Source organism: Engraulis encrasicolus, chromosome 7 (assembly GCF_034702125.1).
Source record: "Engraulis encrasicolus isolate BLACKSEA-1 chromosome 7, IST_EnEncr_1.0, whole genome shotgun sequence".
Lineage (NCBI taxonomy): Eukaryota > Metazoa > Chordata > Actinopteri > Clupeiformes > Engraulidae > Engraulis > Engraulis encrasicolus.
The window spans coordinates 43,284,357-43,296,856 of NC_085863.1; the positions used below are offsets into that span (position 1 = coordinate 43,284,357).

General features: G+C 44.4%; 1 protein-coding gene across 1 annotated transcript in view; it reads left to right on the forward strand.

The window, feature by feature from the left end:
• The window catches only part of LOC134452946 (ryanodine receptor 1-like), a 181,776-nt gene that overhangs the window by 40,604 nt on the left and 128,672 nt on the right, over window positions 1–12,500 (forward strand). Inside the window, exons 21-33 of the mRNA XM_063203634.1 lie at window positions 65–281; window positions 1,911–2,015; window positions 2,251–2,354; window positions 3,267–3,350; window positions 4,248–4,407; window positions 4,642–4,789; window positions 6,315–6,514; window positions 7,018–7,192; window positions 8,625–8,833; window positions 9,337–9,474; window positions 10,730–10,858; window positions 11,308–11,402; window positions 12,326–12,452. Of these exons, the coding sequence (XP_063059704.1) occupies window positions 65–281; window positions 1,911–2,015; window positions 2,251–2,354; window positions 3,267–3,350; window positions 4,248–4,407; window positions 4,642–4,789; window positions 6,315–6,514; window positions 7,018–7,192; window positions 8,625–8,833; window positions 9,337–9,474; window positions 10,730–10,858; window positions 11,308–11,402; window positions 12,326–12,452 (1,891 nt within the window). The remainder of the gene's footprint in view (window positions 1–64; window positions 282–1,910; window positions 2,016–2,250; window positions 2,355–3,266; window positions 3,351–4,247; window positions 4,408–4,641; window positions 4,790–6,314; window positions 6,515–7,017; window positions 7,193–8,624; window positions 8,834–9,336; window positions 9,475–10,729; window positions 10,859–11,307; window positions 11,403–12,325; window positions 12,453–12,500) is intronic.

Sequence of the window (12,500 nt, forward strand, 5' to 3'; positions counted from 1 at the left end):
CAAACTATGACTTGGCCAACTACTTCGAGAGTAAAATACCAAACACTCCCTTCTTCTCCTCCAGGGTACGCTTCCTCCTGGGTGGTCGCCATGGAGACTTCAAGTTCCTGCCGCCGCCGGGCTACGCCCCCTGCTATGAGGCGGTGCTTCCTAAGGACCGCCTCCGCATCGAGCCCATAAAGGAGTACAAGCACGACCACCAGGGAGTTCGCAACCTGCTGGGGCCCACGCAGGCTCTCTCACACACCGCCTTCACACCATGCCCCGTGGACACTGTACAGGTAGCAATAGAGAAACGCAAACACAACACATACACAGACAAACACACAAACACACACACACACACACACACACACACACACACACACACACACACACACACACACACACACACACACACACACACACACACACACACAAACACCGCCTTCAAACTATGCCCTGTGGACACCATGCAGGCAACAGCACAGAAACGCAAACACAACACACACAGAAATACACGCAGGCACGCACGCACACACACACGTGCACGCACACACACCGCCTTCACACCATGCCCCGTGGACACCGTACAGGTAACAGTGCAGAATCGCAAACACAACACGCACAGACGAGCACATGCACATACCTGTACACACGATCCGATTCGATCACGATTCGGAAGGTAGCGATTCGATTCGATTCGATGCGATCCGATTCAATTCTACAATGCATTGCAATGCATGACATTTCTACTGAAAGCAAAGCAAATGTTTAATCAGTCATGATGAGGCAATACAAGTAGTCAGATACTGAGCAACAATTTATTGGCTGTTTTCTGTATCAGTTTGTATCAGTCTTGCAATGTTTTGAAGTGCTTTTATTTAATTTAACATTCATTTGCTCCCGAAATATCCATGGAAGCAATTGAAACTTAGAAAAATTGCTGGATCGATTCTGGAACTTGCCGGGTCGATTCTGGATCGTCCATACCCCACATTGGATTGCATCGCAGAATCGATCATTGTTGACACCACTACTGTACACACACACACACACATACACGTGACTGTAAAAGGTGCCGGAAAGCCATCAAGGGACTGGCAGAGGAGACAGAGAAGGGCAGCTTCTGGCTGTGACTAAGGAGGAGAGATGGAGGGTGGGGGCAGAACACCTAGGGCAGGGATGTCAAACTCAGGCCCACGGAGTCATTTTATTCGGCCCGCGAGATCATTATAAAAGTGAACTTATGTAACTTGAAATTTGTTGTGTCACAGGAATATGAGTGGGCCCAGGCCAATGAAACAGCTCTCACCCATGTGTATCCCATATATTGAACGAGTGGGAAATTTAACTATGAGCAGCAAGTGCATGCACACACAATTCTAATCCATTTTTAAAAATAAATATTGAGTTCGACTCGCGACTTCATTCCAGATTTTGAATTTTGGCCCTCAGTTCATTTGAGTTTGACATCCCTGACATAGGGCATTGGCGGGGGGTAGCATGGAAATATACCTGTCATCACTACACCACCAAGAGATGAACTGGGGTTAAAGGAGCGAAACAACATTGACTGGTGGTCCCAAGCTGAGGACCCCTTCCTGCCCATAGGTGTCTAGCAGAGCACATTTGCTCAGAGGGCACTGGTGCAGGTGTGTGAGACAGCAATGCCCAGCAGGTATACCAACAGCCTGTATCCTCTAACCCTGACTAAAGCGCTGGATTAAGATGGCCTGGGGCCCCTAGGCTACAGGTTGCTGTGCACCCCCATCCCCACAAGGCTGATTTCTCGACAGATTAAACATAGATAGTGTCGTATAATTACGAGCTAGAAATGAAGCATAACGTGTCTACCAACTGTACAGAACACGACAGTGACATTTTCCAATATTGCACCTGCCTGACTGTAACACCTCCCCTCTGTGCAGATCGTGTTGCCGCCTCACCTGGAGCGCATTCGAGAGAAACTGGCAGAGAACAGCCATGAGCTCTGGGCCGTCACCCGCATCGAGCAGGGGTGGACTTACGGACCGGTGAGACATGCACATGCACACACACGCACATGCATACACGTGCATGCACACACACACACACACACACACACACACACACACACACACACACACACACACACACACACACACACACACACACACACACACACACACACACACACACACACACACACACACACACACACACACACACACACACACACACAGTCACACTTCACAGCGTTGACACTTACATCAGTTCCTGTCTATTTAGTTCCGTGATGACAACAAGAAACTGCACCCATGCCTGGTGGACTTTGGCAGTCTGCCTGAGCCTGAGAAGAACTATAACTTGGCCATGTCTGGGGAGACCCTCAAGTAAGTCTTTTGTATTTCGGTGACAACGATATGGAGAGATTTTACATCAACAGCGAAATCATGGTATTGTTGTACCATTATTATTACCTTCGCCAGAAGGTTATGTTTTGCCCGCCGTGTATTTATTTATTTATTTATTTATTTATTTGTGAATATGTTTGTTTGTTTGTTTGTACTTCGTCTAACTCAGTCAAAACTGACCCGATTTTCATTAAATTTGGTGGGATGATTGGTCATGACCCAAGGAAGAATCGATTAGTTTTTGGGAGTGATTGGGTCAAAGGTCAAAGGTCAAGGTCAAAATGTTTGTTTGTACTTCGTATAACTCAGACAGAACTGAGCCGATTTTTATGAAATTTAGTGGGATGATTGGTCATGACCCAAGGAACAATTGATTAGTTTTTGGGAGTGATTGGGTCAAAGGTCAAAGGTCAAGGTCACGAAAAGGTCAAAAACATAAATTGAGCCGATTTTTATGACATTTAGTGGGATGATTGGTCATGACCCAAGGAACAACCGATTACTTTTTGGGAGTGATTGGGTCAAAGGTCAAGGTGAAGGTCACGAAAAGGTCAAAAACGTAATGTTACGATATTCCGGTCCGATTTAAATGAAACTAACACCAAAATTTGGAGAATGTTATGCCCCACACTTTGAAGATGGCCAGAAAAAAATAAGTGGCGTAGGCGAAGGTTTGCGCTCTACCGAGTGCCCATTCTAGTTGGCTATGTGATTAGTTATGTGTTTGTGACAATGCTTGTTCTGTTACACACCGTGTTTCTCAACATTCATACTGTTCATTGCAATGTGTGTGTGTGTGTGTGTGTGTGTGTGTGTGTGTGTGTGTGTGTGTGTGTGTGTGTGTGTGTGTGTGTGTGTGTGTGTGTGTGTGTGCGTGCGTCTGTGTTTCAGAACTCTGCTAGCCCTGGGTTGTCATGTGGGTATGGGCGATGAGAAGGCTGAGGAGAATCTGAAGAGGATCAAACTGCCTAAAACGTGAGTGAATGGAACAGACTCATACTGACTTTCAGAAACTGTATTCAGACTAGCACTTACGCTGTCACCAGGGACGCTGACAGCCTTTTCTGGGCCCAGGACAAAGTCATATGAAAGGGCCCCCTATCCAACCAATACATACAATGTAATGTGGACCCAATTCTGGGCCCCTTATCTCCTGGGGCCAGGACAACATACCCCTTTGTCCCCGCATGTCGGCGGGCCTGGCAGTCACTGTGCTTTGTTGTGTGTTTAGCCACATTCAGACCAGCAGTTAGAATTCAGTGTTGCGTGCTAAGCTATGCGCAGGTTAGATGCTAAAAGGCCTCTGCTGTACAAATGGTGACAAGTACTGCTGCGGTTCAGCTGCATGTAGACTAGTAGTAGCAAGTATGCGCCATGGATATATTTAGCCACATACACGCAGATTACCGGTTTGCTATCCACCTTATTACCCCACTCACTGTGTGCGTTCCAATATGCGACCTTGCGTTCTCCACTTGTGCTTGTGGCCACGTGCCAGGAAGTAATATGTCATGATGACATCACTGACAACAGCATTATATTTCAATATCTCGCAAAAGCTCAATTGTAAAGTCATTTTCTCATTTGCAAACTGGATGGTGAATGAAGAATAGTTCTCCAAAGATTGTTTTGGCTAGGCTGGCAACCGCGAAACGTAATGGTTTTCTCCATGGAGGCGGGACATCAGCAAAACATGAGGCCACAAGCACAAGTGGAGGATGCAAGGTTGCATATTGGAATGCATGCACTAACCCTTCCCATTTCAACAGTTATCATGCTCCGGCCTGCTAGTTCCGGTTAGGCTTCCCATTGCAGTTTCTGAACCGTCTGCTACCAACCTAGTAATGGGGCGGCCCTGTATTTCTTCCCCAGCTACATCCAAAGTAGCGGTTATAAGCCCGCCCCCCTGGACCTGAACCATGTCAAGCTGACGCCCAATCAGAACACTCTGGTGGAGAGACTGGCAGAGAACGGCCACAACGTTTGGGCACGGGACCGAGTCCGACAGGGCTGGACCTACAGCATTGTACAGGTGTGACGTGCACGCACGCACACACACACACACACACACACACACACACACACACACACACACACACACACACACACACACACACACACACACACACACACACACACACACACACACACACACACACACACACACACACATACCTATAAACATATTGTACATCCAAAAATAAATGAATAAATCCAAACATAAATGAATGAATGAATGAATGTTGTGTTTCTAATTCATGTTTAGGATATAATAAACAAGCGCAACCCTCGCCTGGTGCCCTACAACCTATTGGATGAGAAGACCAAGAAGACCAATCGGGAGACGGTATGCTCCGCAGTCCGCACTCTGATTGGCTATGGCTACAACATAGAACCACCGGACCAGGAGAGCAGTGAGTGTTTAATAATTAATAATAATAAGACTTTATTTGAGAGTCTGACAAGGTTGTTCGATTCCCCTTTGCGCACTTGTCTGTCTGACAATGTTACTGAGTTTCTGTCACTCTTACTGTGTGTAGTTTACAATAAAGTAGGTTGTCTTTCTGTCTCAGAAAGTTAAGCCACATTTTTGCTCCAGCCAATTCAAAGAGTCAGCTGATTACCACAATTACCACAACCCCATGAGTGTGTTTCTCAACAGCGTTGTTGCTAACTAACTTGCAATACAACTTCCCATTGGCAACCTACTTAAGCCCGATTCGCATGGGATAAATATTACCTATGGACCCCTGGTAATTCACAATTATCTCCGGACTTCCGTGATTTTTCTGGGCGCATTCGGACGGGATAAATAAACGTCTGTTGTTTACTCAATTCACAGACAGTACAAGAAAGTGTGGACGGCGCGCCTATGTAAAATTACCCCAGGACGTCTGAGTTTTGCCGAAATACAGTAGGTAATTCGCGGCGGAATTATTATCCCACAAGACCGGACATGGCACATTCGCACAGGACTAAGAACTCACAATCTCTGTAATTATTCCGAATTACCGAGGGTCCATAGGTAATAAAAGTCCCGTCCGAATCGGGCTTAAGTTGCTAACTGATTAGAAACAATGCTGTCGAGAAACGGGGTCCAGATGGATGAGCTATGAGGTGTATATCCATGCTGTGTATGTTGAGCGCACAGGCAGTAGGAGTTAGATCTTTGAGTGGCATGTGGCATGTGCCAGTGACATGCGGAAGTGGTATCATTGACATGCTATTATAAAACACATTTTTCCACTAACAGGTTAGGTTTAGGAATGAGTTTTGGTTTAGGCACAGTTCGGCATGTTTATAGGTTGGTGTACACACATTTTTCACTGACAGGTTAGGTTTAGGAATGAGTTTGGTTTAGGCACAGTTCGACATCGACATGCGGAAGTGGCATCACTGGCATGCAACTATAAAACACATTTTTCCACCGACAGGTTAGGTTTAGGAATTAGTTTAGGGTTAGGCACATTTTGACATCGTAGTAGCCACTGTAACCATAGTAACCAACGTGACATGCCAACCGTGACGGCGCTTGACATGCCCGTTAACTGTTGTAATTACAGACCTAGAATACATAAATAATTAAAAATAATACTTTTTATTAATAAATATTATTACACTTATTGATAATAATTAGTATAAGTCTATAAAATATATGGTTAATATAAAATCAATGGACATGTCACTGCGGCACTTCCGCATGTCACTGACACATGCCACATGCCACTCAAAGATCTAACCCCCTCTCGCGCACAGGCAGACAGGAGTTTTACTTTTTCCAGTCTAGTTTGCCCACCTCTGCTCTGACAAATATGTTTTTGTGTTTGAGTCACTCTCTGGCTCTGTTCAGCGTGTGTGATCGTTTGTGTGTGTGTGGTTGTTGAGTGTACTTGTGATTTTGTGCCTCTTCTTCCTGACTTCTCTCGTCGCTGTTTGCAGGTGGCCACGGGCCTGCCTGCAGCGACAAGATGCGCGTGTTCCGTGCGGAGAAATCCTACGCGGTGACGCAGGGCAAGTGGTACTTCGAGTTCGAGGCGGTGACGGTGGGGGAGATGAGGGTGGGCTGGGCCAGGCCCAACGTGCGAGCCGACGTGGAGCTCGGAGCTGACGACCTCGCCTACGTCTTCAATGGCTTCAAGGTACAGATGAGAGTCCCTTGCTTTGAGCATTAGTGAGATCACTTCAAATGAAATCACCTCTTGGCATTGGTATACTCATGGCTTCCAGCAAATCACCACAATGAGTATGTACAGTATACACATTCACCACAGTAGGACATCTTGACAAAGTACAATGCTGACTAAATGGAATGTAGGACACATGGATCACTTTAAGCAGGGCCATGTTGGATGCCACCACGTTGAGTAGTGACTTAAGGCTCAATGTGACTTACATTTCTTCCAACCTGACCCTGTAGGTGTCTTGTGAATTAATAGGTTACCCAATAATATAATGATTGACCCAGGGCTCCATAAATAATAGAAACCCCCCATTTCTGAAAGGCTAATGACAAACTTTTTTTTCAGCGTTAATTCAACACTTTGAGAGTAATACCAGCTGGAACAGTGCCTCTTGACGCGTTTTTGCAAAGTGTATTGTGTAAGACTCTCGCACCTTTTTGTGTCCTTGTGTTCGTCCTCAGGCCCAGCGTTGGCACATCGGCAACGAGCCGTTTGGGCGTAGCTGGTTGCCAGGCGACGTGGTGGGCTGCATGATCGACCTGACGGAGCAGAACATCATGTTCACGCTGAACGGGGAGATGCTGATCAGCGACTCGGGATCAGAGATGGCCTTCAAGGACATCGAGATCGGAGACGGTGAGGACAAAGGGAGAGGCAACAGGACCATGGAGTGGTCATACATAGGATTTCTCCTGATTAGGATTTCCTGGCTTTCCAAAGTCAATATCCACTGTCATGACGGGAAACTCTGTTAAATACAAAGTACTATATTCACAGTAAATTATTTTTTATATTTAATCGTTACCTCCGCCAAGGAAGTTATGTTTTCGGCCTCATTGGTTTGTCTGTCAGTCTGTCTGTCAGTTAGTTTGTTTGTCAGCGGGATAGCTGAACAGATTTGGATGAAACTTTGTGGAGTTGTTGGAGATGACCAAAGGAACAAGTGATTGGTTACATTTTGGTAGTGATCTGGATCACGAACCGGAATCAGGACTTTTTTTTAAAGATTCTTCATCATTGCTAGCCTACAAATCTAGACACCCCTAGTGACTGAAAAAATGAATTGCGTGACAGGGCGGATTTTGACATTTCAGTTTCTAACTCCACAAAAAGAAGGCAGAAAGTCTTAACATAAAAATAGGGTGTAACATAGTCAAATGTTCTATCAAACAGCTTCCTTGGTGGAGGTCTGCACTCTCTGAGTGCATTTCTAGTTATTAATGTTGTTATGTATTGTTTAATTTAGTATTTATATGGTACTATTTTGCAGTTTTAACTCAACAAAGAGTGAGACCAAATTCACTTTATAGAAGAGTGTTACCATTGACTCTCTAAATTAGCATGGTCAGATTGAAATACTAATGCGTATAAAAATGCCGTTGACGTTAAAGAACACTCCTGTCACATAACCTCATCCTCCCCATTACCACATTCCCTGTTTCCAGGCTTGGTGCCAGGATGTTGCCTGGGCATGTCCCTGGTGGGCATGTCCCTCATCTTATGCATCACCCAGTTCCTGACGCCACACGATAGTAAATGCAGTGTCAAATGTTCAGACTGACTGCTAATGCTAATGCTAATGACTCGTAGCCCCTTAATGCACGCCATACCTCCAGTGGCTGTCATTGAAAAGTTAACTACCATAGTACTACAATACTATGACGTTACACAGGGCCTTTAGTAATGCACTGCCACTTGGTCATTGCCATTCTGGTAACAGCAAATTCATAACGCCGTGTCTTTTTTGTTAGGAAAAGCACAAAAGCACAACAAATACCTCTTAATGTATGTCCTCTACAAGTCTTCTGTTGTCCAGTCTTGCACTTTAAATGTCTGTATGAGCACTGTCTATGTCCATACTGTCTTAAGTCCATGTATAAGTACTGTCTATGTCTATACTGTCTATGTCCTTACCTAGATTAGTCTATGTCTGTATGGGAAAGCAAGAAATGTAATTTCAAATTCTTTGTATGACCAGTGCATGTAAAGAAATTGACAATAAAACCTACTTGACTTGACTTAACGGGTTAAAGAGTTATATATTAACGCTGGTGTCTTTACTGTGCAGGCTTTGTGCCAGTGTGCAGCCTGAGCATGTCGCAGGTGGCCCGCATGAACCTGGGCATGGACGTGAGCACGCTGCGCTACTTCACCATCTGCGGCCTGCAGGAGGGCTTCGAACCCTTCGCCATCAACATGAAGAGAGACATCACCATGTGGTTCAGCAAGAGCCTGCCGCAGTTCGTACCCGTGCCCCCCGACCACCCTCACATAGAGGTGAGTACAGACGCATGAATGAACGCACACACACACAGACACATGCGCACAGATGTACACATGCACACATGCACGTACACGCACACATCCACACACACAAACACACACACACACACACACACACACACACACACACACACACACACACACACACACACACACACACACACACACACACACACACACACACACACACACACACACACACACACACACACACACACACACACACACACACACACACACACACACACACACACACACACACACACACTGTGAATGCTAATGATATGCTAGACCCAAAAAGTTTGTATTCCAAGCTCTGTGAGCTTTTTACTTTTATTGCTTTTTGTTAATACAGTGTACTTGATTAGTGTTCATATTTTGTGTGTGACTCCTTTTTTGTTTTCTGCCTTATCGACTCACAAATGAAATAGCCAAAGTATGAAAGGAATAAACAATAGTGCAATACCTAAACAATCTCTCTCTCCCCTCACATCCAGTTGTCGCGCATTGACGGCACAGTGGACAGCGCCCCCTGTCTGAAGCTGACGCACAAGACGTTCGGCTCTCAGAATGCCAACACAGACCTCCTGTTCATGCGCCTCAGCCTCCCCATCGAGTTTCATGAGACCTTCAAGGTCTTACCGCACTCTATTACACACCTTTGCAGTTATAGTGGATCTATTTTATTTAACACAGTGTATTTATATTTAAAGGTGCACTGTGTAAGATTGTGGCCAGAATAGGTATTGCAACTATGCTTCTCATTGAAATTGTGCTGCCTAATTGCCAAATTTGATCTTTTCATGAACATTTACTAAGTAATAAACTGCCGGTAGTATTTTCTAATATGGCCAAAGTACAGTAAGTTTTGCGGCTAAAAATGTCTATTTTTGGAAATTACCATGGAGAAGATCCCTCTTTTCATGTATGAAAAGTGCAATTTTCCCAGTCATATTGAATACTTAGAATTTGATGGTGGTGGTAAGCACTTGTTAAAAAGGTAACATTTGTGAATGGGCAGCATCGATTCTGGAAATTCTTAAAAATATTACACGGTGCACCTTTAAGACTTACACACTCAAGTGCACAGACAGACAACTTGACATTTGCCCATCGAGTTCCACAAGACCTTCAAGGTGTTATTCCATTCTATTACTGTACAGTAGAATAATAGAATAGCAACCACAACCATGTATTCACTTAGTCATCATTATACACAGTGAAGTCAGGTTTAAAGCCTCAACGCTTCAAGGTGCTGTTCCATTCTCACACTTAGAGTAGAAATACAGTAGAATAGAAAGCCGTTATTGTCATGATGCACTGTAAAATGAGATTCAAGATAGTGGGAATACACACTCTTATACTTATTGTATAATAGGAATACAATAGAAAGGTAACACTTTAGAATAGTATTCCTGTAACAGCCTTTATTAATACTTACAGTTACAGTGACATTCTTTAATGAGCCATTTATAAAAAAAATATTGGAAATTGAGTAGAAACCAACCAATGGTTGTGGAGTAGGAATCGGCTTCTACTGGATGAGTTTACTATACCTTCAATATCCAGTGGTGTCATCTCTTTTGCAACTTCCAGGTTTGCTGCAACTGCTCTGTATGTGCTGTCTTAACAAAGTGTTTCTTCCTCATTTTCCGACATTTGTAGATGTTTTCTTGATAATTATTTCATTAATTACAAAAGTGGTTATAAAGCTTTTTAATGGACCATTGTTCTGAAGTGTTACCAATACAATAGCCAGTAGAAACCCTTTATCGTCATTATATACAAGCAGTCATTTCATTTGTTTAACAGAACCAGTGTATGTGAAGAAACTGACAATTAAAACTGACCTTTGACTTTCACTTTGACCTTGGCATTTGACCTTTGAAGGTGGCGCCGGGCAGCACGCCCATCACGCGCACGCTGGCCATCCCCGAGGAGCAGGCACTGGACATCGAGCCCGACTCGGAGTTCGAGCAGCTGAAGAAGTCGGCCACCCGCAAGGAGGCGGACGAGAAGGTGAATGAGGGAAGAAGGTTTATATGGGATAATCCAGGGGCAACCTTCCGGTCAAAGTAGGCCGAATGAAGCCATTCATTCATTAATTCGTTTTTTTTCCCTTCATGGCAGGGACTAAGTACGGAAACAGACTTTCAGACACAGGAAATGTTTAAAAAACTCATAGACTTAAAAGGATGTTATGTTAATGTTAACCAAAAGATTTTCACACTTCAAATAAACATACCGGTACAGCGTGGTTCAAATATGATTTTTTTCTTGTCAATTCTGTCAATGGTGGTGATATCCACAACATGTTGTGACTAGTGTTAAACACTTTCCATTGTACCCATACGTAGATTTCATTATTTACTGTATCTATGGGACATTACATTTAATGAGACTCTTATGTAATGTAATGTAATGTAATCTAACGTAATCTAATCCAATGTAATCTAATCTAATCAAAGGAGAAGGAGCCCTCCGTGCCCAAGGAGGTGGCCATCACCAACGGCAACAAGGAGAATGAGAAGGACACGGCTACGGAGAAAAGCAAGAAGAAGGGGTGAGACGGACACACACACAGTACACACACACACATGTGCACGCGCACACACACACACACACACACACACACACACACACACACACACACACACACACACACACACACACACACGTACACACACACACACACACACACACACACACACACACACACACACACACACACACACACACACACACACACACACACACACACACACAGACAGAGTACTCACACACACACACACTCACACACTCACACACACACACACACACACACACACACACACACACACACACACACACACACACACACACACACACACACACACACACACACACACACACACACACAAACAGGTCACGAAGAAGACGCATCATACTGCTTAATAGAGACACTGGGGCGCACACACACAGACACACACACACTGATGTAAATGTTCAAGAGAAAAGGTGACAACAGACACACGCAAGTTTGTGTTTCATTAGATTTCTGAAAATGTGGTCAGTTTTTATTACAGTTTTTTTCAATTGCTAACAAGCGCTTACCCATACTTTGGATACTTTTTCTAAACTCTTAACACAGACTACCACCTACCAAGCACAATTGGCCAAACAGTTCATTTTCTTCTCAAAAGCACACACTGTTAAATATACACAAAGAAATGCATTCATTGACTGCTAATTGTGTGAAAAAGGCATGTAATGTGTCAACTGTATGGTAATGGAAAGCCCTTGGTGTGCTAACTGTATTAAGAGTTTTGCAAATGTCACTGAGGTTTGGACAAAAGCTTGTTAGCATTTGAAAAAAAAACTGTAATATGGTATGTATTCTTGCTTGTATGTGTGTGTACGTGTGTGTACGTGTGTGTGAGTGTGTGTGTGTACGTGTGTGTGTGTGTGTGTGTGTGTGTGTGTGTGTGTGTGTGTGTGTGTGTGTAGGTTCCTCTTCAAGGCTAAGAAGGCTGCGTTCGTGGCCCCTCCCCCTGTGATCCTCGTGCCTCGGCTCATGGAGGACGTTGTCCCCGACGACAGAGATGACGTGGACATCATACTCAACACCACCACAGTACGCGCAAGCACATGCAGACACACACACACACACACACACACACAC